Source organism: Carya illinoinensis, chromosome 2, assembly GCF_018687715.1.
Source record: "Carya illinoinensis cultivar Pawnee chromosome 2, C.illinoinensisPawnee_v1, whole genome shotgun sequence".
Taxonomy (NCBI): Eukaryota; Viridiplantae; Streptophyta; class Magnoliopsida; order Fagales; family Juglandaceae; genus Carya; species Carya illinoinensis.
Window position 1 is genome coordinate 36412497 of NC_056753.1, and position 27631 is coordinate 36440127.

At 33.3% G+C, this 27631-nt stretch overlaps 4 protein-coding genes across 5 annotated transcripts; 1 reads left to right on the forward strand and 3 right to left on the reverse strand.

Moving 5' to 3' along the window:
• Positions 1-4807: 4807 nt before the first annotated feature.
• Positions 4808-9833, reverse strand: LOC122301467. Its single transcript, XM_043112842.1, has 4 exons — positions 9191-9833; positions 8731-8846; positions 6532-6772; positions 4808-6360 (listed from the first exon to the last, which is right to left on the reverse strand). The coding sequence occupies exons 1-4, from the start codon at positions 9590-9592 to the stop codon at positions 5020-5022; spliced, it is 2100 nt and encodes a 699-aa protein (XP_042968776.1). The 5' UTR covers positions 9593-9833; the 3' UTR covers positions 4808-5019.
• Positions 9834-12600: 2767 nt separating this feature from the next.
• On the reverse strand, positions 12601-16866 carry LOC122301469 (probable signal peptidase complex subunit 2). The gene is made up of 5 exons (XM_043112846.1): positions 16610-16866; positions 16349-16500; positions 14950-15031; positions 13067-13209; positions 12601-12960 (listed from the first exon to the last, which is right to left on the reverse strand). Exons 1-5 carry the CDS (start codon positions 16709-16711, stop codon positions 12864-12866), a joined length of 576 nt encoding a protein of 191 aa, XP_042968780.1. The 5' UTR covers positions 16712-16866; the 3' UTR covers positions 12601-12863.
• A 394-nt stretch (positions 16867-17260) lies between these two features.
• LOC122301468 (peroxisomal nicotinamide adenine dinucleotide carrier) lies at positions 17261-22666 on the reverse strand. 2 transcript variants are annotated; one of them, XM_043112844.1, is made up of 11 exons: positions 22383-22666; positions 22190-22267; positions 21969-22043; positions 20764-20894; positions 20468-20522; positions 19750-19860; positions 18918-18986; positions 18750-18851; positions 18539-18607; positions 17948-18002; positions 17261-17649 (listed from the first exon to the last, which is right to left on the reverse strand). In XM_043112844.1, the coding sequence occupies exons 1-11, from the start codon at positions 22461-22463 to the stop codon at positions 17456-17458; spliced, it is 1020 nt and encodes a 339-aa protein (XP_042968778.1). In that variant the 5' UTR covers positions 22464-22666; the 3' UTR covers positions 17261-17455. The 2 variants fall into 2 exon arrangements, with proteins under 2 accessions (XP_042968778.1, XP_042968779.1); XM_043112845.1 differs by lacking the exons at positions 22190-22267; positions 22383-22666 and adding an exon at positions 21674-21858 and having other exon boundaries at positions 20764-20862; positions 21969-22040.
• A 2758-nt stretch (positions 22667-25424) lies between these two features.
• On the forward strand, positions 25425-26180 carry LOC122301930 (extensin-2-like). Its single transcript, XM_043113279.1, has 3 exons — positions 25425-25538; positions 25650-25800; positions 25861-26180. Exons 1-3 carry the CDS (start codon positions 25425-25427, stop codon positions 26178-26180), a joined length of 585 nt encoding a protein of 194 aa, XP_042969213.1.
• The last annotated feature ends 1451 nt before the right edge of the window (positions 26181-27631 follow it).

Consider the following 27631-nt stretch of genomic DNA (forward strand, 5'->3'; position numbering starts at 1 on the left):
AAAATCACTCCATATTTTCTGACTTTTGTGAAAATGCCAAAAATCACCTGAAAACAAATCTTGTAACGGGCCGTAGAATCGTTTGTTTTTATCATTATTTTTATCTAATCATATCTCCTTATTATAATTTTTTAAAATTTTTTATATAAAATAACATAAATAATTTAATATTTTTAATTTTTAAAATAAAAAAATATTTTAATAATATTTTATATAACTTTTAACTTTTTATCCAATCTCATTTATATAAATAAAGATAAAATGTTCTAAATTTCTCTTTTTTTAAGTACTAACTTTCTTACTTTTACCGTCTTTAAAGAAAAAAAATAGTGCAATTTATGGTGGTTGTGAGGTGACATATCTGATCACGATGGTTATTGTCAAGTAAGTTATTAGAGGTCCTTGTTTCAATTAGAAAAAGCAATTTCCCATTCATATATATATATAATAGAAGTTTATTTTTATTTGATTTAGGTGTCCACCAAAGTCTGAGTATTTCCGGCTGTGACCACAAGAGAGAGAAAAAGATCATAGGATTAAAATCTAGATATAATTAAAGATTATGCTAGTTACACGTAAAATAATAATAATAATAATAATAAAGAGATAGAGAGTCAATTATTAAAAAATAATTTTCTTATGTAGAATTTAATTAATTTAATCAATTTTTTTTAAAAAAATAAGTAAGACTTGTATATTTTAGAACTATAAATATATATTATTTTATATAATTAATTAACATGGATCCCAACTTTATTTTAAGCGGCCTAACCAATTGGCAATTAGCTAGTTGCCATTTTTTAAGTAAAGTGGGAGAATATATTTAAGTAGAGAACAAAAGCAGATCAACATACTTGGTGCTTTAGCTGTTTTTATATGCCTAGACCACATTTAGCTAACAACTAATGTACGTGACTATATAGTTATAAGTGGTGAAAGGCCGGATATGAATGAAATCCGGTCGACATTTTTTTAAGAAGAAGAGAGATGTGAATTAACTAAAACTAAGCTACACTTATAATAGACTCCTAGCTATATACATATATATATATATATAACTTTCGTTTCAAGAAAAATAAAACATTAATTGAGCATATTTCTCTTGATGCTGATCTATGAGAAACGGATTAATAAACATGCATCAGCTCCCACATGATACAACGTGTCATTAACCCATTTCCATATAAAAAAATCTATATGCACTTATTTTTACGTATTTTTTTTATATAATTAATTATGTATTCAAAAAATTGATATAATCAATTATATCAATAGAGTGCACATACAATATGTAAAATTAATTATATATAGTATTACTTTTTTTATATATACAACAGTAGCATTAATAATAAGCATGTGAGTACATTTTCATCATGATGATGGCTATTAACTCTTGTAGCATACCTCAAGAAAATACTTTGGTGTGTTTGTTTAACTATATATTCATTATAAGAAAAATGAATATTTGTGATGATAATGATTATTTATGATAAAAATAAACTTATTTTCACAAAAAATAATTATTTTTTAAAAAAATAGTTGGCCACATATAAACAAATTTTTTACAATCATCAAATGATCAGTTGCTTAATTTATAAATTAATTATTGCATGCATGCTGAATTGGATTGGAATTATGAGTTAGGTATACCCAAAAAGACCTAGCTAGATATCTCCCACTAAGATCATAATTTGTGTAATGGTACTGCAAAATACGTGATCATTAATCGATCTACCGAGTACCAACCAATTAGTTGTTGAATTTTGACATTTATAATTATATATTTTTATATTGATCATCTAATTAGGCGGATTCAATTCAGATTCTAATTATTACAAGTAATTTGAAAAGAAAAAAGACAAAAAATACCACGTCGATCAAAGACTTTATACTTTGAAAACCATATATATGCATGCATTTTGCATTAAAAAAACCCGATACCTTTGGCACTCAAGTACGTAGTTTCAGTGCCCATATATATGTTGGTTTCTATTTGGGAAAAAACAAAAAAGCCTTCCAGGTTGGTTTGAGAATGTATCACAAGTTTGTTTAAGAATTCTAATTGGTTCTTACGAAAAAGGCAATTGAAATTGGAGGAGGAAAGGCATCCATATATATATATATATAGGATAACGTAATGAAGCGAAATATTGCATGCATATTATATATAAATGGTGCTTTAATTTGTTTTTTTGGTGGTCCACGTACATGCAAGGCCCAGACTGACTCGACGGTGGTCCACAATGATCGGCTGTCTACGAAGCAGCTTGCTTTCCATCTTATAAGCCTTATCAGGTACCTAACCAGGAAAAAAAAAGCAACTTGGATCGATTGATTCGATCCTGCGTCATGTTATTTAATTTTCTCCTAACATCCTCGAAAGGCGCTAATTTTGTTGTCCAGTTTTTATTCGAATCTGTCATTGCTAGCCAAGGTGAATTATGTCTGTTCAGTTCGTTCATGTTGTTTACTCTAGGCTCGTTGCAGAATTGACATTGAGCATTTGAGCACGTGCAGATTTTTACGGACACGTGCAAAATCTTCCGTTTCCAAAGCATTTCTTTTTTTTTTTTTCTTTCCAGTATCGTTTTCTAGCTATATCAAGAAATGACGCGGAAACATGTTTGGCATTAATTAAAAAAAAGAAAAAAGTATTTGTGCATGATGAGCAGTAGAAAAGACTCAAGAGAATCGTTGCTAACTTTTTTTAGAAAAAAAGAAAAACCGCCGAAAGCTCCAATAAAGAATCAAATTGAGCAGTGAGAATTAGTTCCTTTATTTTTTCATTGGCTTCTTTAAAACACAATGAGTGGAATTGGGTTTGGAAGAGAATTAACAATAATGGAGACACGTACTTGTTTTTCCTTGTGGACCTCACCTCACCTCACCTGTATTATAATTCACAGAGGCACCACCTTATATATATTTAATTAGAATCCCAAAAACTGAGATCAAAATTATCAATAACAAAGAAAACCAGTCCCCGTTTGGAGTGGCAATGCTTCTTTTTTTTTTTTGAGTATTTACCCTCTGGAAAATGTTAGTCTTATCGATGATTTCTATCTCTAGAAGTTATTAATGTGATTTTATTTTTTTATTAAAAATATTTTGAATTTTTTATTTTTTAAAAAATATTTAAATGTATTAAAAATATATATACATATATATAAATATAAAAATTAAAAAAAAAATATTTAGTCTGTTCTGTAAAGCTATTCGAATTGCAGCTTTTTTTAATTTTTTTTTTATGGGGCTACGCTTCTGCATCTGGTTTCATAGAAACTTGGACGGAAGAAAAAAAACTTCAGAACTTGTGTAGCAGTCCCAACTGTTCCTATGATGACCAAAAGCAGAATTCCAAGGTCATGTCTGGGCATATTCCTAAGTTTTATAAAGGTGGTGAAATAGTTTGTCAATATGTTTTTATAACAGTGACAGATTAGTTTAGATAAAAATTAAAAATTGAAATATAATATTTTAAGAATAATATTTTTTAATATTATTATTATTTTAAAATTTAAAAAATAAATTATTTATTATATTTTATGTAAAAATTTGAAAAAATTATAATAATAAGATGAGTTGAAATTATTTTTATGTCTAAACGGGATAAATTTTAAAAAATAAGAGATAAAAAGTTAAATAAAATGTTATATATTTAAATAAAACATCATTTTAAAAATTTGTTTGAATTTGAAAATGAGGTGAGGTAGTTTTAAATGAAAGTTAAAAATTAAATAAAATATTATTTATTATTATTTTAAAAATTTTTAAAAATTAAATTATTTATTATATGTTGTATAAAAATTAAAAAAAATTATAATAATAAAATAAAATAAAATAAATTACTTTCTCAGTCTAAAATAACTTTTAATGAATTCTAATTGTTTCGGAAACTGGCCCCCTGCATCAAATAAGACAGCTTGCAGAAGCAGGGGGGCCCAGTTCAAGACCTCCAGCCGAGGTTGTTTAATGAACTTTGTTGTTCTCTCCCGTTTGTATTTTTGTAGCCTTTAGTATATTTGGCCAGGACCTGATATATTTTTCTTCGGAAAATAAGGGAAAAAAAAAAACAAAAAAAAAACTGTGGGAAGAGATCATGTCATACCTGTCTCATTTAAATCCACTTCTCGCCAACTGGTTTAGACTATTTTGTGCTCACAGAGTCACAAAGAGAGAGAGAGATACCGTGCTGATCGAGAAGGCTAATTAGAGAAACCTCTTTCTATGCACATCCTTTCTCGATCAATCAAGAAAGTTTTTTTTCTGTGCAACTGCACCCCTTGTAAAGTAATCAATCAATAATTAAGAGAAAAGTGGTTACAAGTTTGAATGGTATTGTCGCCATTTCACCCCAAATTAATGGTATCTATCTAAAGCAAAACATGACTTCTTTTGACCATTTTACCCTTGCGTTGTATTTTCACTTGTGTCCATAGATGATAGATTGCATTCATTGGTTTTTTTGGGCTGAAATTAATTAAAAATCCCACATTGAATTAGGCAAACACTCAACTATTTACTTGGGAATATAGTCAGATGTAGCCCAACCAACGGAGCATCCTTAGTCCTGATTATACACAAGATTCAGACTTCCAGCTACGATTTTCTTGCACAAAAGGGGAAGAGGAAAGGGTAAAGAAGTCCATATACAGTTGTTAATTTGCCGAATACCATTACTCATTGTTACGATAACTCCCATTTCTCAGCTGAAAAATTGACTGTAGCACGATCAGTATCAAGTTATTAACGACAGAATTTAGAAACAGGAATGGAGGTGACCAAGAATAAAAAAACGAGAACGATGTTTACGACCGAAAATAAGTCCAAATTTTATTCACATTCTACTCGAGAACTTGCACAATTGGGGCTCAAGAGAGAACAACAAATTACAAACAGAAAATTTCGCGCGCTGCAGCTCAAAAGGGCAAGCAAACCTACAGCAACATATCTACATTTGGGGGACGAAAAATCAGATCTACAGAGGAATAAAAAATGAGCCCATGAAAGATCATTCTATCAATCACTTTCTTCCATCCAGTCTGAACAAGAAGTGGATCCCTTATCAACCGAACAAGATCCAACTGAACCACAAGATGTTCCAGCATGTATATCTGTATTATCGTAGCTGTCTCCGTCAGATCTCTCAGACAGTGAAGCCAAACCCATGGCAGCAATGCTATTAGCAATAACACCAGCATCTGTGGTTCCGCTGCATAGACCCTGGCTCCCAGCAACAAGTATGATTTGATTCTGATCTGCTTTTGTTAGAACAGCAGGAAATACATCCATCAATGGCAGGTTAGTCCGGGATGATCCGCTGATGAGTAGACGCAATGTCTCTCTGGCACCCTTTTCTAATATGCTGTCGGTTTCAGGCATCAAAGGGTTCACAAGTTTTGGATGCAATGGATGAATGGCAGTTGAAATAGCAGGGCCAGCACTAACCAAGTAGCCTTGGCCAGAAGAGCAAACATCAATAAGTGGAATGTGAACAATTGGGTCACACATTAAAGGTGTGAAAGTTGGCAATATCTGATGAGAAGTTTGAGTTGGCAACTGGAACAAAGGGTCTGTCTGAAAAGCCGGGAAGTTCACCGTGGAAGCTTCACCTAGACTTGGAGGCTGTGTAGAAGTCAACAAACTGGATGGCATTCTAACAGGAACTAGAGAAGAAAGATGGGGAAGTGACTGTGATTCATCTGATAATGCAGGAAGTTGCTGAGGTGCTGCTGAGAATTGTGGGGTTGAAATACCAGGGGTGCAATGACAATAGTGAGGGGAGAAAAGGGGTAACCCTACACAGGAGACTTGAGTCGTGAGGCATAAAGCAGGTGCAACAGCCAATTTCCCTAGTGACTCTAGCAAACTCGATGGAGAGAATGGCAGATTCCTGGTGATATCATTTTCTGAATTATTTGATGAGGATGCATCAACTGCAGTTGACAAAGTAATGGTCAAATTCTCAACTGATGAAAGATGGCCATCCCCTCGCCGTATCAATTTTTCCCTAGCAGCACTCCTGAGAGAAGACAAGTTTCTGGTTGGGCCCTCTTTAAAGGAACCGGTTCTTGGACTGAGGCTGCCGGGATGAAATGAATTTGCCTCCACGGATTGACTTCCAATGTGCCAAGAACGCAGAGATTTAAATGATATCAGTGAGTGTCCACTCTGAGATGTATCAGACAGTTCAGTGGTGGTATCCATGAGAGGAATAGGTGAGCCTGGAGAACTTGCTTGTGTACTACCAACTGTTGCTGCAAGATAGGCATGAAGATGAGTTGCAAAGCAGCTGAAACGTGACTCACAGATTCCAGTTAATTCAGCAACAGAAGGTTTCCTCTTGAGTAAATCCTTCATCTGTTAGAAGGGAAAAAGAAAAAAGACTCTTTTGGTGAAACCAGTATCTTCTTCTCAAATCAAAACTAGAAAATCATAGGGTCAAACAACCTGAAGCCTCAGGGCCCACTCAAATTATCATGATACAGTAGGTGTGTGTGCATGCATGTTCTTTCATGTAGTCATACACACCTTTACAAGCAATTCACCTCCCAAATGCTTTGACTTCTCTGAACACCAAAAGTATACAACCTGGCCACCTGGGATCTTTATAAGAAAGGATCGGCCAGAATTATCTGCTGGGATCTCCTCCACTGTTACTAAAGACTGGGACTTACTACTCAAGGTAAATAATCTCTCCTTCTCACCATTGTCTCCAATGAATGAGAGGCGCAGATCAGATGTCGGCAAAACTGTAAGATTCAGATTTCCCCTGCAACAATGGAGAGGAGAGAATGACTTGGGAACATTGAACAGAGAAATAACTGGCAATACTACACCTGACAAAGTAAATAGCAGACCATACAATGTATTGTCTGAATTGTTATCAAGAGCAAATGAAAACACAGTACATAATTACATTTATGTCTAATCCAAAATAACTTCACCTATTACTTATCAAAAAAAAAAAAAAAAAACCCCTTCACCTATTATTCAGTTTTAATATAAACCATACCGCATGACAATAATAAAGTTTAAACACACAACTTGACACTAGCTTTGACTGACAAAGAAACCCCAAAGCATGTCATCTCGTATCTATTTTCACTTTTGAAAAATAAACACAACTAGTAATAAATCCTAGTGGAGACAATGGCTGCAGTGGCACTAGATGAGGTCAAATAAACTGAGAAAGAGATCATGCTCATATTATCCAGAAAAGAAAATTTTCATTTTGTTTCTTGGATTTTCAAACTCAAAATTATTGAAATTGAAAAAACCAAAGCTCCCAATGGTTTAATGTAAATTTCTCCAAACTTGGTTGAATGTAAATGGAGCCAAGCCAAAGTTTTAAGTATAGATCCTAATTGACCATTTTTTTTCTTTGGGTTCAAATACTGACCAGTTTGAACCATTACTTATGAAACAATCTTAATTATATTCAAACTTCTGCAGTGAGAGACGCAGATACTAAAGAGAACATTGACAGAAAGAACACTAAATAAGACAGAAAAGGGAAATATCCAATAATTACTCATATCCTTAAACCAGTTGAAAGATTCATAACAGAGACACATAGAAGGAAACATCTTTTCCAGTCATTTGAACTTAGAATCGTGAGCATATAGGATGAGGCCTTTCACACTGAAATTGACTTCCAATTAAAACCAAGGACCCTATATATCCAAAAAGCAGCAGCAAGCTATATAATACAGGAGCATGAAACTACCTTTACTTCGTCTTAATTCAGAGATCATAATAGAATACGCCCACTTTACCTACAAGTCAAAAGATATATTTATTTGGAATAATGAACAATTTCACCATCAGCTAGAATTTCTAATCATCAACAAGGATACACTTTCCAGAAATATTATATTTGGATTAAACTTGACAGTAGAAGAGTTCAGAAACTCAAAACTAAACTCCATGATCTACACTTAGCGGTACATTAACATGAGCATTATGCTGAAAAACACCAGAATATAATTGACATGATATATATTTCACACCAACTGTCTGCATAGAATATCAAAGGCATAATTGTGCAATCAAATACACTAAATAACTTCAAAAGGCCCTTGTATATGTCCCATGTACTTGTCTTCACCTATTTTCAATATAATTCTTATTTACTGATTAAAAAAAAAAAAAAACTTCAAAAGGCCCAACACTTTTTTTATAAGTAAAAGGCCCAAGACATCGTCCATAAATGTATTTTCAACAGGAGATACAAAAAAACATAAACTTCAATTGAACCTTGATAAAATTCACAAGAAAAATGAGATTGGCTGTTAAAAATTTCTAATTTAAAACACAACTTGAAATTGATATGTACGTAAAATGAACTTGTCCCTGCTGTAAGTGGATCACCAGTACGGCATTTAACTTGAATCATGCTCGAAAAAGTTATAATTGACAGAGTAATATTACTTTAAACATTAAAGTGACCTATGCTGCAACAAGTGATGAATCATACAGATACTTAAGATGATTGTTGCCTTAGAACGCTAAATCAAATTAAAGTTACCATAAGGAGGAAAAAAAAAAGAAATAGGAAAAAGGGAAAGACGCAATAGAGATGAAAAGAAGCATCACTTTCAACGACTTGAAACACAATAAAATTGTAAAAGCTACAAAAATTCATATGCAAAGGTATCAAGCACCCCATTCCTCACCACGTGCATATCAAACATATAGTCGCACCAATATCTATGTTAGTAAGATTACCTTGTAGCAGTTGGGAACAATAGAGTTCCTTGCTTGCAGATCTTTCCCACTCGAAGAGAAACTAGAGGTATACAGAAGCATCTCGCTAGCATACCAACCTCTGCCGGCTCAAAATGCTGCTCGTCAAATGCAAAAATAAACTCGTCAGTTTGAGTTGATGACAGAAATGCCGAAACAAGAAATAAATAAAAAATGAAAGTAAACTGTGAATCTGTGACTGCCAAAACTACTAATATGGAATCATCAATTCAATACTACGCAAAATTAATCTTATGCATGTTTTGACTCTCGGCAAATTCGTGAACCCGTGCAATTGTCATCGGTCACCAAACCAATTCCTACATAGAATCGCCAATCAAACTTCCACCACGGTAGCGGTGAACTTTTTCATGAAAAAGTATGTAAAAGTAAACGAAATTGAATCCCGAGTAATCAAATTATCTTCTAATCAGGTACATACCCGACTTAAATGAGCCAGCAGGCAATCCTCGGCGACTCCATTCGAAGCATTCATCTTCAACAACGGTTTCAGCCTCTCATCGGCGCGACAAGCCCCGATCACTTGCATATCCAGGGCCCGAATCCACTGCAGAACGCTGTCCTCGCGATCGCTCTGCTGAAGTAACAGATCTCCATCCCCTCCGTAAACAATAACATCCGTCAACCGGTCCATAAGCCCAGTCTCGGTCCTCGACCCGCCGTTCTCTCGCGAACCAGAAGAACTCGCACCCAATCCGACGCCACACGAAGATAGCGCATCCATCGACGAGTCGTCAGAGTCCTCGTCTCCGTATTGGTTCGCGCGTTCAAGACCCTGGATCTTGTCTTCATCAGTTAAATCTTGGTTTCTAGAATTCGCCATATCCAATATCAGAAAACACCCCCAGCAAAAGTCGAAGAACCGACGCACAGATTGAAAACCCTAGCTTCAAAATTCTTGAAATCGGAATCAGAAACCTTAGAAACAGTCTGGAATCCTTGAGAAATCGACCGCCGGGAGACGCGTGAAATAGAAGAGGGGAGAGGAGGGAGTTCTAGATAGAGCAACGAGAACCAAATTTGTACCTGCAACTAACAGTATATGGCGGACTGCAAAGCGGTCTATGAAATGAGATTTTTTGTATCGGTTTATCGGTTTTTAAGTCCGCACATGCACAGGTAATGAGTGTGCCCCCGTCACCTTACGTCTCGTCATACTATATAAAAATTAAATAAAATATTATTAAAATATAATTTTTAATATTTTTATTTTAAAATTAAAAAATAAATTATTTATTCTATTTTATAAAAAAATTTAAAAAAATTATGATAATAAAATAAGATAAATTAACCAAACTAAACTAGTTTATTAAATTTTCGGCGGTATCAAACAAATATAACAGGTGAAAGTGATTTGAATATATAATTATTAAATATTAAATAAATTTTTATTTAAATTATAAATTATATAAAAATATCATTTGTGGGTCCAATTTACTGAACTTTAACGTAATTGTAACTTTGAAAACGAAAGTGACAATTTATTGCTCTCTCCAGTGTAAATCCGACCCTCACAAGTCAAACGAGGTGGCCTCACGATAATTATTTCAAGAGAAAACGAGCTACTCTACTCAGGCTACGGAATAGCTTTTATGGTGTGGTTACATCAACAATCAAAATCGTCGGTCTATTTGAAGAAGATAAATGCAATTCGGGGCACAAATGGTAATGGCATCCCGAACTCTTTTTTTTTTTTTTTTTTTTTTACTTAATAATTAAAAAAAATATTCTTTAATAATATTGTCAAGAGCTGTAAATGAATCAGTCTATTCAATAATTCACTCGGTACTCGTTCGGTTAAACTCAAATTGAATTCGACTCGTGAAAAAAAACAAAAACTCATTCGTTAAAGCAGATACTCGCTCGATTTGTAAATAATACATATTCGACAAAACTCGACTAAGGCTCGTTTAAGCTCGAGTCGACTCGTTAGCTTGACCCGATTAAAACTCATTCATATATTAATAAAATATATACATACACCTATGCATGTATATATGTATTAGCTAATAATATAAGCATACCACTTTTATAATTAAATATATAATATGTATTCTAATTACTTATGTCTATATAGTAAATATAATTCATAGGTATATTTTATAATTTGTATAATAATTAGTTGATAAAATTTAATAATTTTATATACTAGTATGTGGAAATCATATATGAAATAGATATATTCTATCATATTAAGTGTATGTATTAATAATATATGTAGGCATATAATATATTGTTATTTTAGATAAATATCAACTAGTTAGATATTAATTATTTATAAATTTTTTAAAATTTTATAATTTAATAAAGGTTCTACTTGTTAATTGTATAAATTTAATATTAGTTCTTTTTTATTTATTTAATTTATTAATTATTAAATTTTATTAAAAAAAATAATTCAAGCTTAAACTCGACTCGACTCAAACTTGTTTGCGGGACGAGCTCGAGTTGAGATTTTAGCTTATCGAGTCGAGTTCGAACAAAGAATTAAAAAAAATCTCGAGCTCGAGCTCGAGTATGAGTATTTTGAGTCGAGCCGAGCTCGACAAACCAAAACTCTGCTTGACTCGGCTCGATTACAACCTATTGTTGTGAATTATTTTTAAAAAATCTTTATAAAAAAAAAAAAAAAAAAATTGTCATTCTTTGGTGGGTATTCAAGCAACATCTTTTAGAGATGTAGCAGTATCCTTTAAATAAAAATGATAAATACACATGATTTTTTATAATATTTTAAGATAAAGTGTATTTTTATAAGATAGATTATAAAATTTATGTAAAATATATTATAAAATATATTGTGTAATTATCGTGACTATTGCATTGTGAGATTTGTGAAGTTTGATTTATTTTTGTGATGAACCAATTTGATAACACGATCCTGCAAGAATTTATTATGATTTTTTTATAAATTTAATGAGGTTTGGGTTATGGAACGAAATGTTATATTGGAGATTTAAAAATGTCAAAAGAGTTTACTTGAATTTCACTCAAGCGAATAATTCAATAATTATAAAATTAAAATTTCCATCGTATAATACCATATAAATATGTAATTATGAACAATATGACCAGTTTTAAAAATTGTAGTCCACCATCAGTGCATTTGTCATTTTTCAAGATAATTGAATCCTTTGCAACTCCGTAGAGACACATTACAGAACCAGATTTTTTACAATACGCTATCTTCATTTCACAGAACCAGGTTTTAATGATAGAAACAAATTATAAATTATGTTTACGAGGGTATGTAATAACTTTAATAATATGACGAATTGACGATCATATTGTAAAAACAATTTTGAGTTTTAGGAGTAAGTGTGATTTTCCCTTATTTTATTTATGGAATCAATTGTGCCTATTTTCTTTTTTTAATAAATTAGCAATTAGTTACAATTATTATGAACAATTTTGTAATGAAAAATATACTTCCTTTTAATTGCTAAAAAGCACGAGACGTTGAATTCATTTGTACAACTAAAAAATGGTGTGATCGAGAAAATAAAAGAAATATATGATGAGAATAAAAGGAGAAATCCTCAACAACCATTTTCAGCATTAAAAGAAAAGGGAAATTCGCATACTGCTTGACTTTATCCTATGTGGTATATTGGATTGATGAAGGACAGTATCAACCCAACACAGAAAGCCAACAACTGCTAAGTTTCTGGCAGCCAAGAAGATCCAAATGGAAAGAAAGCATAAGTTGGCAAAGCTGTGAAAAATATAAAAATAAAAACTATCAAGCCGTACATTAAATAATGCATGATCCTTGATCCACACCCATCTCACCATTGGTATTTGGGCTGGAAGTAAATTGCTCGATGAAAATGAACTTAATAATGAAAACCATCTAATTCATGAATCCGAATATCATAGATTCTACTAGATTAAACACATTTGACCATGATGAAGTAAATGTTTTGTAAAGCTGGGAGGATGTTGGTTCCATTTGTTTGGCTCTGTCCATCAATGCAAAAAGATTTAAAAAAAAACAAAAAAAACGATGTTAATGTGCAACAACTACAGTCACGTCAAAATATAACTAGAGTTCTGAACCGGTGCCCCATCAGACAAGCTGTTTAACTTCCAAATCACTTGCTCTTCTTTGGTTCTCTTGCATATTCCTCTACTAATGCTTCAACATCTTTCCAGAATAGGCCCTCCGCCAAAACTCCATCCTTAGTAAACCTGAAACGTGGCAAGATACCAGAATTATAAACAGACACTATGCGCAGTTTAAGGTGTGTGCACGAGAGAGAGAGAGAGAGAGAGAGAGAGAGAGAGAGAGAGAGACCATTGGGTAACACTTTTGGTAAATTGCACTGGTTGATTGGCAGAAATTGATTTAGGATCTGCACTTGCAATGCTAAGCGTGTACATATCAGAAAATCTTGGCAATTTGGAAGACACCACCAAGCCAGTGCTGGTGAAGGATCCCTGTCCAGAAAAAAATGCAACTGAGATAGTGAAAAAATAACTTTATCACATGCAGTATGTTTGAAGTTGAGCATGACAAATTCGGCCGATGTAGAATTGTAGATGTATAATTCAACTGTTGGCAATGTAAACAAATGGAGTCCTATAATATCTTAAATAAGCTGATTCTTTTTTAATGAAATAACCCATTGATTTACTCTTGAAGCAAATATTTGGTGAGCTCGCCTTGTGTTTGCTTCTCTTGGGATTAAGCACAAGATATTAGCCTCATGTAAAACTTCTGAGCTTACAGGGTTAGAAGACCATGGGGGTTAGACATCTAGAAACAAACGATAAACAAAGTTTAAATTGTAGGAACAATGAAGGAATAGAGAGAGGCCTAGAGCTAGCAAATTGTTTAAACAAAAATCTATTCCAAGCACCAGTAGGATTCTATACAATGCACATGTAAGAGACAACATAAAAACACTTATGAAATTCATTGCAACCCTTCTAAAATCCTACATCTTAAAGCTGACTCTAAAACAAAGAAAAGTTGCTCCTTTTCCTCCCACCCAAACCTTTTTTGTCGTAGGTTTTCATTTTTTTAATGCCCTTTTCTTTTATAGTAAGTTGAACTTGATTAAGAAATAGAATGAACGCATGTGTCCTCTGCTTAGGAGGTATCCAAACACCTTTAAAGACTTAGGCTCCGTTTGGATGATGAGATGAAATTTCTCAACATCCAAACACCACTTAAACACAAGCACTTTTTAATTTCAAATCTTCAATTTTTTCATCTAATCATTACAACTTTCTCAAACTTTCAAACGAAACACAAAAAACAATTCAAATTGTTGAAATTACAAAACAAAAATAATATTAAAAAACAATATTTTAAGTTTATAATATTTTTATTCAACTTTTTCCCTCCTTCCCAAAACCCCATAAAACCCTCAAACCATTTCATTAGTATTCCCAGATTTCTCATCTCAACATCCAAATGAGGCCTTAGCCTAGATAAAACAAGATCCCCAAACCTACAAAAAGGAAGTCTTCTTCGTAAATAAGCATGGCGATCTCAAAATTAACATTGATTAAAGAAAGACACATCACATATTTTTGAGCTTCAGCAAGACCAGTCCCTCATTTTAGAGATTTTTCTATTATTTTTCTTTTAACTGCACCAATTTGTTTGAACTCTTACTTCCAATTGAACAGACCACAGTAATATTCAATAATGGCCTCTATTCATGCCTAAAGAGAGAGCACATGCTGTTGGCACAGACGGACATTAGCAGAATATATGGTAAATATTTGGGCCTTTTATCGTTAAGACCCTATTGGGTAAGATCTAAGATACAATTAGCTATAAATTGTATAACTGATAGGTTAAAGTATAGTAGTATTATGCATACAGTACATCATCTAAAAAAAATAAACTCAGTTGATACACCACCTATAGTTGAATATCTCATTCAAGAAGTGCTAGTATTATCAAAATGAATTTTGGAAGAATTTAGAATCAAGTCACCTATAAAAAAAAAAAAATCAGGTTGAACTTTATAAATGTCTATTTAAAGCAAAAATACTAGATAGCAACCATAGATAACATGTGATAGAAAAACAATTTATTTATTATCACATAATCACAATGGGCACGATTCCTTTTTTTTTTCCATAAACAAATGGATTGTATGCCTAAATACTAACACCGTGTCTAGAATTATTGCCAAGTTTCCATATAGAAAGATATCTTACCGCAGGAGGATAGGTAAAAAGAATTGCATTCTTCTCTTTTGTGTATATGATCAGCTGCAGTAACCCATTGAAGACTATATACTTGCCAGAGTCAAAGATCGAACAAACTTGAAAACTCAGAAAAATGGCATAATATACCATGACCTTATATGACTGTCACAAAATTAGAAAAGGAAAGAAACGAAGTTCAAGTGTGAAATCATAGTCAAATATTCTTTGTCCCTGTGCCAACTTGAAATCGGTTCAATCACATGCTCGAGGTCCCAAACAGATAACTCTATCAATGAGGAATTTCTACCACACATAGTAATGGGCATGCATAGCAGTAAAAGTCGATAATTTTTTTTGTCATTTCCATTTTTTCCAATTAAGCAAGATCGCACAACAAAGCTGAAACCTACTATTTACAAACTAAAGGTTAAGCCTGAAATCCTTTTCCGTTCTCACATTTCCTCAGCAATTAAACAAGTTTTCTCATCAACAAAAAAGAAACTGACAGTGACACAGCAAAGCCAACACATTCTTGAGACAAGCCAAAGACTTCGAAAACCTAAACCAAAAAGCCCTATATTCCATGTTCGTCCACACATTTCCTAAGAGACGTAACATATTTCTCATCAATCAAACGGAGGCTTTTGTAGGATCATGCTGGAAATTTCAGGTTTTGAGTCAGTTCTTTTTATAGGGTGCTTAATTGTCATCCTGGCTGTGTTTTCACCTAGAAAAGCATCTGGAGGGTGAAAGTACCTACTAAAGTGGCGTTCTTTGGTTGGGTGGTTGCTCTTGGGAGAGCATTGACCACGGATAACCTTAGAAAACGTGGTTGGTGTTTAGCTGATTGGTGTGTCATGTGTCAAAAGGATGGTGAATCTGTTAATCATCTTTTTTAACATTGTGAGGTGGAAAAATCTTTGTGAGCTGAGGTTCTTGGTCAGACAGGGTTATATTGGGTGATGCCCAAGGAAGTTGTGGATCTCCTTGCATGATGGTGTGGTTTTGAGGCAAGGAAAAGTGTTGCTTCCAGATGGAGAATGATTCCCTTATGTCTAATGTGGTGTATATGGCTGGAAAGGAATGGAAGATGCTTTGAAGATAAAGAGTGTTCTTTTGAAGATCTTCGCTATTTTTTCTTTTCTTCTTCGAGTTTGTGGGCTAGGATCTTTGTAAGGATTGACGATAATGTCCTAAATCTATTTCTATCGTAATTTCCCGCTTTCTAGTGTGTAGTAGGTATTTCTTTGTATACTTTCTGTGTATTTGGGCTGTGCCTATGCTTGGTAATAAAATTCTTATTAAATATCAAAAAATAAAAAAAATAACAAAGAGATTAAAGGTAACAGTAAGAGAATTGACACCCCAAAAAATAAAAAAGCAAAAATCAGGTAAGGAAAAAGGATATAATACGATACAGCCGATGAGAAAATTCCTGTTCTCGGGGAACTTCTTCTTGTAAAACTGCGCCAACAGAGCAATGATGATTATGATCGTTCCCATCACTAATCTTATATTACTCATCCTTACGTCTTCCACATATCCACGACTCGTCACTATCTACTCAATAAAAATGAAAAAGAAAAATTACAAAGACATATAAGAAAACGAAGAAGACGATGACGGATCTATAAGAATAAAGCCGTGAGTTAGGGTTTGTAAGATTTACCTCGGATACGGACTCGTCGAGGATGTGCTTGATGGAGTGGTGGTCTAAGAGATTGGCCTTCTTAGGGTTTTTCGTGGCCGTCTCCGGTTTCTTTTCTTGCATTTTTTTTGTTTTTTGGGGGATTGACCGAGACTGAAAGGGGTTTCTGGGAGCTACAAATGATGGAGATCTAAGGATAGGCAGAGCCGCGCGGTGAAAGACAGAACAAGTCAAGAAGAATTATCAGGCGAGCCCAATTTCCAACGCCGAAAATTTATTAGCTATTTGTCAAGTATTTTCCGAAAATAAAAAAACACACGCACACAAAAACATTCTTTACGTAAATCCATTACATGTTCAGTTCCAGCGTTAGGGTGTAAAAATTTTGTATATATAAATCTGAAATTATTATGAAAAAAATTAAATTTTTAATAATAGCGATGTGATAAAATTCTCAGATTAAAATAATTATTGGGATTCAAAGAAAAAAGATACGTGAAAAAATTTATTGAAAAAGTTTAGAGAATAATTATTCAATCGAAACGAGTTTCGAACTTTAAAATCTGTTAAAAAAAAATATAACAAGCCTGAAGGATTATACATGGATACATTTCTACTTTAACCAAATGTTGTTCCACTACGAGGGAAGCATTTCTCATGCAAGGGAGATGATTAGAGTCCAAAACAGATGTACTAGATTCTGTTACGAAATATCCAATGTGAATAGGGTCATAAATATAATATTTCCAATTACATCGTCTTGCATTGCTTTTATTTTGGCATACAAGCCTGTCGATGCTCCAAATAAACATTTATCCAAGTGAAGTCCCACTGAGACTGAAAATGAGAACAAAAATCGTGGAGGAATCATGGAGGCCTTGATTTCACTGTGTCGATGCCATCTTTAGTAAGCAAGATCCGAGCACCCTTCACAAGTTCTTCCTTAACCATAAAGAGAACAGCAGCAGCAAGTACACTTTGCGCAATTTTTGTACTCATCCCTTTGTAAAAGCCATAGAAGCCTTCATAACGGATCATCTTTAGAATTGCATCCGATGTTCCTGAGTCGAAGGAATGAAAGATGTGAAACATCACAATCTGGGCAAATTCTACTGGACAAAACACTGACCCAAATGAGAAATTGATATCTTGAGCATAAAATATGGTTCTGTGTGGTAATCTCTTATAAGGCCTATTATTTCCCAAAAAAAAAAAAAAAGCTGACCAATTTTTGACTACATAACCTTTGGTCTATCATACACAGGATTATGCATCAGCGGCCAGATACAACATAAAACAACAGGACTTGATATTTTCAGAATACACAGTTCAAGTAAATATCAATAGAGCAGTCCAAACCTTTATAGTTATGCCTTTTATCTCCGGTAGAAACCTGTTTCGCTTGAAGCCTTGACTGCAATGGCAAGAGTATCATATATGGAACCAAAATTAGTTACTCTGACAAATCAGCAAAAAGTTTTTGAATGGATAACCTAATATTTTCAAAGATTCTTTCCATAAACATACACCTACATGGTTACTTTGTTAGTACATATATGCTAAAGCAAGAAACAAAATCATGGTTGGTATTTTGGCAAGCCAAATACACCAGCGCAATAATTCTCTTTCCAGTTTGACCTTTGATAACAGAACTCTCTTTCAGGATATCTGCCGAAAAACCTATGGTACTGGCAAGATTTTCCCCATTCTTGTTACCAGCATGAGCATTTTTTCCTGTTATTAACTGATAAAACTTTTGTCTCAGCAAGCCAGAACCAACGCCATGCTAAAATTTGAAAACAGGGCAAGAGATGAGGTTTGACCCAGAACCAACACCATTTAGCTTTTATAAAACAAGATTTGTTGAGTTCAATTGAAATCTGTTCAATTTGTGACTTAAACCTGCACTCAAGTCATGAGCATTCATTTATAGAAGCTGAATTCATATACCTTAACAACTAAAAGAGGATATGTCACAACAGTAGCCCCAAGTTTCGCCAAAGCACCAAGAAGAAATATCTACCAAAACCAGCAAATTTATCAGCTCGAAAAGTAACATATGAAGCTGACTGAAACAATGCTGGAAGTACTGAAGATAAAATTTATAACAGAAACCAATAAAATGGCACTGAAACGTGGAGCATTCAAAATGAATCAAAACCTCTATGGCTGTCACGCCACTGTTCCTACTTAAAGCACGTCTTTTCTTCAGCTTCTTCAGCATAGTTTCGTACAGCATGAATTGTATGGAAGGATTGCTCACCTGCAATTGAAAGCAGGAAGAATCAGTGATGTCTCTTAGCACATATTAGAGTAACTTCAGACGTACCATGATCAATGTCGGGAATACACCTTTCCAAAAACCCCAAAATCCAGCTTCATCATAGACTTCTTGAATCTGAAAATATATACCTCAATTAGATTATTTTTTTAGAAGTACATGCTACTCAATTTGATTATAGACAGAAAGAAGCATTCGAGCCCATGCCATATGAATTACAAAAGTTGATAAAGAATTTGATAGCAAAAGCCAATATGCCTTCCATCCAAAAAATTTATGCATTCATAAACTGAGACATATTGCAAGCTGTCTACAAACGTCAGAAACCCAGCAACGGGAATGAAAGAAAAGATATTTGCAGCAGTCCAAAATATTCAAACTTTTTTTTGATAAGTAACGAACGGTCCAAAAGATTCAAACTAATTATTTGCTGTTCCATTCCCCATTTTCTTCACTCCCTAACGCTACTTTTCATCAGCAGTGGCACATGAAACTACATGGTTGTCAATTGCCCAGTGTTCTCTTTTGTTTCTAGCAGTTCTCTTCTACAATTCAAACAGGTCATCGCTTGATGGCGGCTGGCAAGTCTGCGTCAGATTTCTCAGATCACAGCAAGAATGATTAAAACCCAGTCTACCAATCCACCAAAAATGTAAAATATACCCTGATTACTGCTGTGTCCTCATAGAAAATCCTTCCCAGGATCATAATTATGATCCGTTTACATGAAATACGATGCAATCATTCCTTCGTACATCTTGCATATTTGTATAAAACCAATAGGAAGGGTTGTCTTGTGATCTCTAATTTCATCTATCTATATTGAAAATGAGGAAAACTCCCCCCCTCCCCACCAAAAAAAAAAAATAATTTTACCTACCGCATGGTTTGTTCCAAAGGGAGGAAGTTCACTTGCAGCAAAAACTGTCTCATCTGGAGATACTGACAACGTCTGACCAGGCTGGGACTTCTTCGGGATTTTTGTATGTGTCTGCTTGGAAAATTCGTTAAAGATAGATTAGAGAGAGAGAGAGAGAGAGAAGGCGATCTTTCAGCCTCGCTCAGTATCTTTTTGGGGGGTGGGGCCATGCTCCAAAATTTAAAAGGAGAGCATGCATTGCGACAATAGTAATCTAAAAATGAGTACTTCTTAGGGTATTGAATTAAAGAGATATTCAGGACTGAATCATGCATTTAATCAAAGTTCATTTTAGCTATCGCACATAAAATAATTATCTAAACTTCAGAGTAGCTGCCAAATGCAAGAGACCTTCCCCTGTCCGAGTTTTCAACCATTCGTACACAAGCTGTACAAGAAACCGATCATGCTACAACCAGGACTAATAGATGGGCTTCTAACTCAGCTTCATAACATTTATCCAAAAATAAACAAGAGTGGCTTTCAACTTCTGCTAGCACAAAAGTATCAAGACTATTAATCAGGGCTACTTCCAATATCATTTTCAAATTTAACTTTTTACTGAAAAGTAACTCAGAAAACTATTACAAGAAAAAACCTGTAAATATCGAAATTTTGCATTACTTACACATTTACAGCATGAAAAAAACTTGAGGCTTAGGTAAATTAGCTTTTTTACCTGCATGCGTGTCACAACTACCCATATAGGGTTTGTCATAAGAACATTCACACACCTACAGAAGGAAAATTTCAAGCAACGTTTGAGCAGAAATTCACATGAATTCAAACTAATCATCAGAAGAAATAATGCAGTGCAGCACCTATTGTGCACAATTTTGAGGCAATTAAAGCTTTACAGCTTGTGCGAATAATTAAAAAAGATGACTGCTGTTCAGCCATAAATTGCATAACCAGCCAATCATAAGTAACAAAGAATTTAAAACATTTGGGTGTCTGTAAGAAAAAATAGATCACCCTGATAAAGCAGCCACCACAAGCGATGAAAACATCCCAACTGATCCATCACCAATCCCTTTCTTCATACGTTCAAGTGAAGCAGCTTCAGCCTTATTCCTGAATATTTGATAGAAATAATAGTAAACACCCTGTACAATAACAATTGCAAGTCTATAAGAAACACGAAATCTATATAAACTATAGGATGCAGATTCAAGAAATGCAGGATAATAGACCACCTCTTTTTGAGCCAGAACGATCTAACTTTCTCTGTATAATGTGGTTCTGAAGGAGTTCAGAATGCAATGGAAGAAATAAAATAGTAATAATAATAGTAATGGATATTATTAAAGTATTTTCCATCTTTAACATGCTTTAACCCAATTAAACTCCAGACCTGTGTAATGCGTCTCCATCACACAAATCAGATAGATTGACACAACTTTTTACCGATGGGATGTAATTCCTAGAAATTGTTTTTATCCAAGAGTTCGAACCTTAGACCTGAAGGGAGCGTACTGCCAAAACCAAGACTCTTACCATATGCACCAACCCATAGACTTAAATATTTCTCATCTTGAAAACAATAGTTTTACAATTGAACCTTTAAAGGATATATACTTGGGTGACATGTTTAACTCTGTTGTCAAAGAACAGCTGAATTTGTAAGAGATGATGAACTAAACCGAGATTTCTCCATCTTAGAGGTTCAATAATTCTCATCATCTATAAGAAAAAATCTATTCATCATCATATTTTTCATCATTCCATGATCTGGCATTAAATGATAGGTTCACAAGTAAAATATAATAAATAATCTTCAATCATCTAATGTCATATCATTAGGATGATGAGAATTAAGATGATGAGTAGCATTTTATAAATGTAAAGGACAGTGGTCTTTTAAGGCGGCAGGACAATCTAATACCTGAGACCCGCGCAGATAACGTCACAGAAAACAAACGAATGCCACAAGACGGCACGTTTTACGCAGCCACTGGACCACATACCATATGTTTTGGAAATCACGATACACATCATGTAAGCACCGTTTTGTTCAGGTAAAGTTAAGTTCATCTGTGCACGGTGTTACCGAGATATAACATAACCAACCTAGTTTTTCAAGGATGCAAATAATTACTTTGCACGATAATAAAATTTTCAATAATATTCCTATGAATTAGAGCATTTTAATTTAGAATGAAGGCTAAAAATGCGCTCACCTGAGATGCAGCCGTGCCCACTAGGGATGGCGTTAAGCCTCCGTACAACCGTTCCCATCCCTCTTGTTTTATAACCTGCATATTTTTCAGACAACAAACAAATAAGAATCAAACGAAACAAAAAATTAAAATAAATTCAAAAAAATTAAGGATTCGTTTGGTTGCCAAGAAAAAAGTAGGAAATTATAAATTGAAGGTTTCTTGTGAATAAACACAGAGACCTGACGCATTATCTCAATTGTTCCAAACTTCCTCTTCTCCTTCTTCAGATCACGCTGTGTTTGTTGACGAGTATTCACCTACAGATCCATCTCAAAACAAAATTACAAAACTAACCCCCGGGAAAAAAAGAAAAGAAAAGGAGGAATAGACAGAAGCATGGCGGAAAAATAGATAAAACAGGAAATATCATACAGTTTGAAGAGGATATGTGATGAGCTGAGCTATGATCCCTCCGCCGGCTCCGGCCAACCCGTTGATCAAAGCGTCCGACATGTTTTCTCTGGAAAATCTGTTGAGAAGCCTTATTTTATCGCGAAAATGCGTCGATGCATCGGGGGGAGGGAGCAAATGGCGATCTAAATACGTGAGAGAGAGAGACTATCTCAGACTTTGGCTGTAGCGAACGAATTTTACAGATGCTGATGGCGCTCGCTTTCAGATGCTCTCGGTTGGTTGCAAGTTCCGTTCACGAAAGTAAATGACGTTACCTGCTTATATTACTATTTTACCCCTAAATATGTAATACCAGTTGACTCGTACTTGCAGTGCTATTTATATAATAAATGATAATTACGGTAATCTAATAATCAATATTACTTCTATTCGTCTCCATAAAAATATATATATATTGAGAAATGCTGGGAGCCTAACAACTCCTCAATTCCTCATCCTCCTCCTTTTTAACTTTTTAATTTATTGATTAAGTAAATATTTTTAATAATATTATAATTTTAAAAAAATGTATTTAAAAATATTAAAATAAATATATATATATATATAAATTATTAAAAAAATACACACAAAATCACCATCTGTGGCTATAGAGCCACTTATATATATGACTTCAGTTTTACGAAGATAAGCGTCACCCTTCATCACCCTTTCTTAATTTTTAAATATAACATTAAATTATTAAAAATTAAATATATTCTTCTACCTATTATCAATAATATATCGAGAGATGATACAATAATAACTAAATAAATATTATTTTTCTTCCGTAAAACATAGATATGCTATAGATGGGCAAATAGTTTATCATTGAAAATAACTTGTGATCAATGTTTAAATAGGTAAAACTTTATTACTAATATGATTATAACTAGTGAAATATACAAATGAACATTTTGTCTTCTAACATGACACATATGGAATAATACAAAATCATGAGAAATACTTTAAACTCAAAGAAATTTCACTTAATAAATCTACAAACTAATATAACTTAATATAGTCTGTTAGATTATAAAATTATATTTGTTTTAAAGTAAATATACGTATCATATGAAACTATATCAATTTATAAATTTATTTTTATAAAATATATTTATAGTTATAACATTTCTCTAAAATTTATATAATATTTATGAAATAAAAATAACGACTAGAAATAATAAATGTTACCACTATAAATTTTAATCAAGGTAAAATATTTTGATAATTGGGAGTCTTAATTTATTTTGATATAAAAGATATTTAGATTTAGAGTAGAAATCTTTTTGGGAAAGTTTTGGTTTGTGAGAAGGATAAGTGTTCAAGTTATGTGAGGGTATCTCTTTTTTTCCCGAGAAATGCTACACATCATTCCACACCACACACTTTATATATTAAAATATTATTTTTAATTATTTTTATTTTTTATTTTATTTTATTCTTATTAAACTAATTAAATTATTCTATTTATCATCCACACACTACATATTTATTATAGAAAAAATGAAAAAAAAAATTAAAATAAGTATGGTGTGTGAAGTGTGAGGATGACAAGAAGAATTTTCCTTTTTTTCCATTGAGTGATGAGATTAGGGGTGTAAGGAGTTTGACCGAAAAATTCAATAGGATCAAACCGAACTTCAATATATATATTTTAAAAATATTTTTAATAATTTTGTATATTATTTATATAAATAATTATATAAGTTAATAATATAGTTTTCATCTAATTTATTATTATTGATCATATAAAATATTTTTTTAATGAGTTAGTTATATACTTCATATTAATAATTTACTTAATTTTAATTTAATAATTTAAATAAATTACTTTTATTAATTTATTTGTAAAAAGAAAAAAATAATTAAGCCGAATCAAATCAGAACCGGTCCGGTCCAATTCCTATAAATATTCGGTCTAGTTTAGTCTAAAAAAAATAAAGGACCGAATATTTTAGCCTGTCACCTTCCAGATTAACCGATTTACACCCATAAATGAGATTTTTAATTAAAAGAAGATCATATTTGACTCTAGACCATGAGAAACTGCAATGATCCATAATTGACTTGAGATTTTTAACCCATTCCTACCTAGTTGGGGGTTCATTAATTAGGTACTAATTGACACTGAAAGTTTGACACTGATCAAACCCCTACCTTTATTTAAAAAGTATTTAAAAAACGTTTGACATTTTCTTAAAAAAAATTAACGTAACCTTTTTTCATCTTTACAATATAAATAAAAATCTTGGAAAACCCCTCTTGTATCCTTCAAAGATTATACAAAATTTACTTTCTCAAATCATTCATGAATTTTAGACATGAAGACATCTTTTATCTTCACAGATTCTAGTAACAACACTCTTTTTTAAAAATAATTACATTTTAAGATTTCTATATCACACTTTCATATTTTATTTTTTTTATTTTTTTAACAATAATATTATATATAATCGTAAATTATACAAATATTATATAATTACTTTAAAAAGTGAAAATTTTTATTAATTTTTTTTTTTAAAAATTACACGACGTTAACTTTATTAGTATAAATATTATTTCTAATCTTTTAATTTATTCAGATGAGCTTTGGTCGCGATATCAGACCAAAGAACACACCGACCCATCAAGTGGAAGAGTACTGTCACGTGCAACCAAACCACTTGGCTTGTTATCTCCCAAACAACACTTGTCTTATTTCCGAGTAATGCTACACAACATCCTACACCACACATTTTATATATTAAAATATTATTTTTTATTTTTTATTTATTTTTTATTTCATTTTATTCTTATTAAACTAATTAAATTATTTTATTTATCATCCACACACTACATATTTATTATAGAAAAAATGAAAAATAAAATAAAATAAATATAGTGTGTGAAGTGTGAAAATGATAAGAAGAATTTTCCCTTATTTCCATCTCTATAATATTAGAACCATTCTTTATATCATCCTAAGCATCCTTTTAACCTTTCCCCAGCCCTTCGTGCGTTAGCAACTTAGCACATAGTGTCATGGCCACCTCTCGCCCTCCACCACAGAAGCGTCTGGACTTGGAGCTCACCATCGTCTCTGCCAAGCATCTCAAGAATGTGAACTGGAAAAACAAAGACCTCAAGCCATACGCGGTATTTTGAGTTGATCCAGATCACCGGCTCGCCACCAAATCAGACGACGTTAGCTCGACCCGCCCTGTATGGAACGAGAGTTTCACCTTCCCACTCACCAACCCTGTCCAGGACTTCGTCCTCACCCTTGAGATCTTCCATTCCAAACCCTCTGAGACCCCCATGCCCTTGGTCGGCACCCTCCGTGTCCCGCTCAAGGATCTTGCTAACAACCCCGACGACCCGATCCGTATCAAAACGTTCCAACTCACCCGTCCATCAGGTAATCCCTAGGGGAAGATCTGCGTAAAGCTAGTCGTCCGCGAACGTCCTTTGTCACTAGATTATCATGTTGCCCCTCAGCCTAGCTACTATTACTCCGGTGCCACTACCCTTCCTCCACACGACTACAAGGGATACTCGCCGTACACGTTACCACTCTTCGCATTGTCCCCATTGCAGCCATCGCCGGTTTCGTACCTTTACAGCTCGGATCCTAATGCGTATTCAGGATACTATATAGGGTACTATTCTAGTGCGCCACCACCACCTATACCTCCTAGGCCGTTTTTCGATCAACCCATGAACTACGGTGGGCCTGGAGGGCCCAATGGGCCCTCGGCTGTGGATTACTCGTTCTACGATCAGAAGCCGAAGAACTAGAAAAGGGGTCTAGGAACGGGATTGGCTATGGGGGCAGTCGTTGGAGCGTTAGGTGGGCTTGCATTGGAAGAGGGATTGAAGTATGAACAGGAGAATATAATGGATAGGGTCGAGAATGACGTGGCTGCACGCGACGATTATAGCGATTACTGAGGCGACTATCACCCCAATTATTGATATAATCGGGAACAACATTGGTGAGGTTAAAGTTAAACGTGTAATTGGCAAATGTTAATTATGCAATGTTCGAGTATGTGTATATATATACTAGTAGAATTAAAACGTTCAAGGGACGTTTGCCTAGTGGAGGCAGATTATAAATGTAAAACTTTTCCATAAAAGCAAATAATAGTATAAAAGAAAAATACAGCAATTGTATTAAAACAACTATATGTCTGAGAAATTGGAACATAACAAGTTATTTTCTACAACAATAATAGATTGTGGCACCCAAAGACATGGACCATAGTTGAAAGTCTGATGTACAACCTTCATTGTTAAATCAACACAAAATGATAAAAAAATATATATATGAGTACTTTGATGTTTTTACTCTGATCCATCATTTTGTGTCATCCTGTACAGCATCAATAGAGACGATATTGAAATTCTTGAACTGCTTTTAGTTGAGTCGATCGAGGTCTGCAAGAAGTTCAATCTTCCACTCTTTCTGTGAAACTTGTGCCACAAGATTTTCTATATATGACAAATGTTCCTGCAAAGGGAATTTTTAATTATAATTGCATAATTAATAAAAATTTAAATAACTTATATGCTGAAAATTTATGTCTTCTAAATTAACACAAATTTTTGAATGCAATGTTTTTAATTAAATTACTATGCATGTTATAAATAAAAATAAAATTGACATAATAGACAAGTATATAAAAATCAATTTCAACGATTTTTGTTATAATTTACTTTTAAAAGTTTTTTTAATATAAACCTCAATGTATTTATAGATAATGTATTAAATATGTTAAAAATTTTGAGATAGATTTTTTTACTCGCAACAATAAAGCGAATGGAAAATAAGAAGATGTACATCTCCAGTATGATTCAGAAGCTCAACTGCTGAACAACCGAATGCTTCTTCTACAACTTCACCAAACATAACAGCAGATAGTCTTCCTGTATTATCGTTGAGTTCAACATATGCTCAGCAGCTATAAATTTGTTGGAAATATCATTTTAAGTTAGAATCAATAAAAACTATACATTAAATCTATTACATAAATTATCAAACAAAAGATTTGAAAGATACATACCGTGGTTGGGAAATGCTTTCGTGTTTGCAATGGTAACAAATGAATGTATCATTGTAATCATATCCAGTTCCTTTATTACAGCCAATACATGACATGTAAAAAAAATCTGGCGCAAATCAACCACAATTATTTTCGCCTTTATCCAAAATTTTGTTTTCTGCATCACATTAGTTAGAGACAATT

Bases quoted from the DNA above. Each gene is read 5' to 3' on its own strand.
- LOC122301467 (XM_043112842.1), bottom strand. From the start codon at position 9,592: ATGGCGAATTCTAGAAACCAAGATTTAACTGATGAAGACAAGATCCAG. The intron at 8,847-9,190 runs GTATGTACCTGA...TTTGACGAGCAG, and splicing joins TGCTGGCTCATTTAAGTCGG to CATTTTGAGCCGGCAGAGGT. The intron at 6,773-8,730 runs GTAATCTTACTA...CCATTGTTGCAG, and splicing joins TTGTTCCCAACTGCTACAAG to GGGAAATCTGAATCTTACAG.
- LOC122301469 (XM_043112846.1), bottom strand. From the start codon at position 16,711: ATGCAAGAAAAGAAACCGGAGACGGCCACGAAAAACCCTAAGAAGGCC. The intron at 15,032-16,348 runs ATATCCTTTTTC...TGACTCTGGCAA, and splicing joins CTCATCGGCTGTATCGTATT to GTATATAGTCTTCAATGGGT. The intron at 12,961-13,066 runs GTCTCTCTCTCT...GCCACGTTTCAG, and splicing joins ACCAAAAGTGTTACCCAATG to GTTTACTAAGGATGGAGTTT.
- LOC122301468 (XM_043112844.1), bottom strand. From the start codon at position 22,463: ATGTCGGACGCTTTGATCAACGGGTTGGCCGGAGCCGGCGGAGGGATC. The intron at 22,044-22,189 runs GTCTCTGTGTTT...AAAAATATGCAG, and splicing joins CAATTGAGATAATGCGTCAG to GTTATAAAACAAGAGGGATG. The intron at 17,650-17,947 runs GTTTGGACTGCT...CCTTCGACTCAG, and splicing joins TAAAAGGCATAACTATAAAG to GAACATCGGATGCAATTCTA.
- LOC122301930 (XM_043113279.1), top strand. From the start codon at position 25,425: ATGGCCACCTCTCGCCCTCCACCACAGAAGCGTCTGGACTTGGAGCTC. The intron at 25,539-25,649 runs GTATTTTGAGTT...AACCCTGTCCAG, and splicing joins AAGACCTCAAGCCATACGCG to GACTTCGTCCTCACCCTTGA. The intron at 25,801-25,860 runs GTAATCCCTAGG...CTTTGTCACTAG, and splicing joins CCAACTCACCCGTCCATCAG to ATTATCATGTTGCCCCTCAG.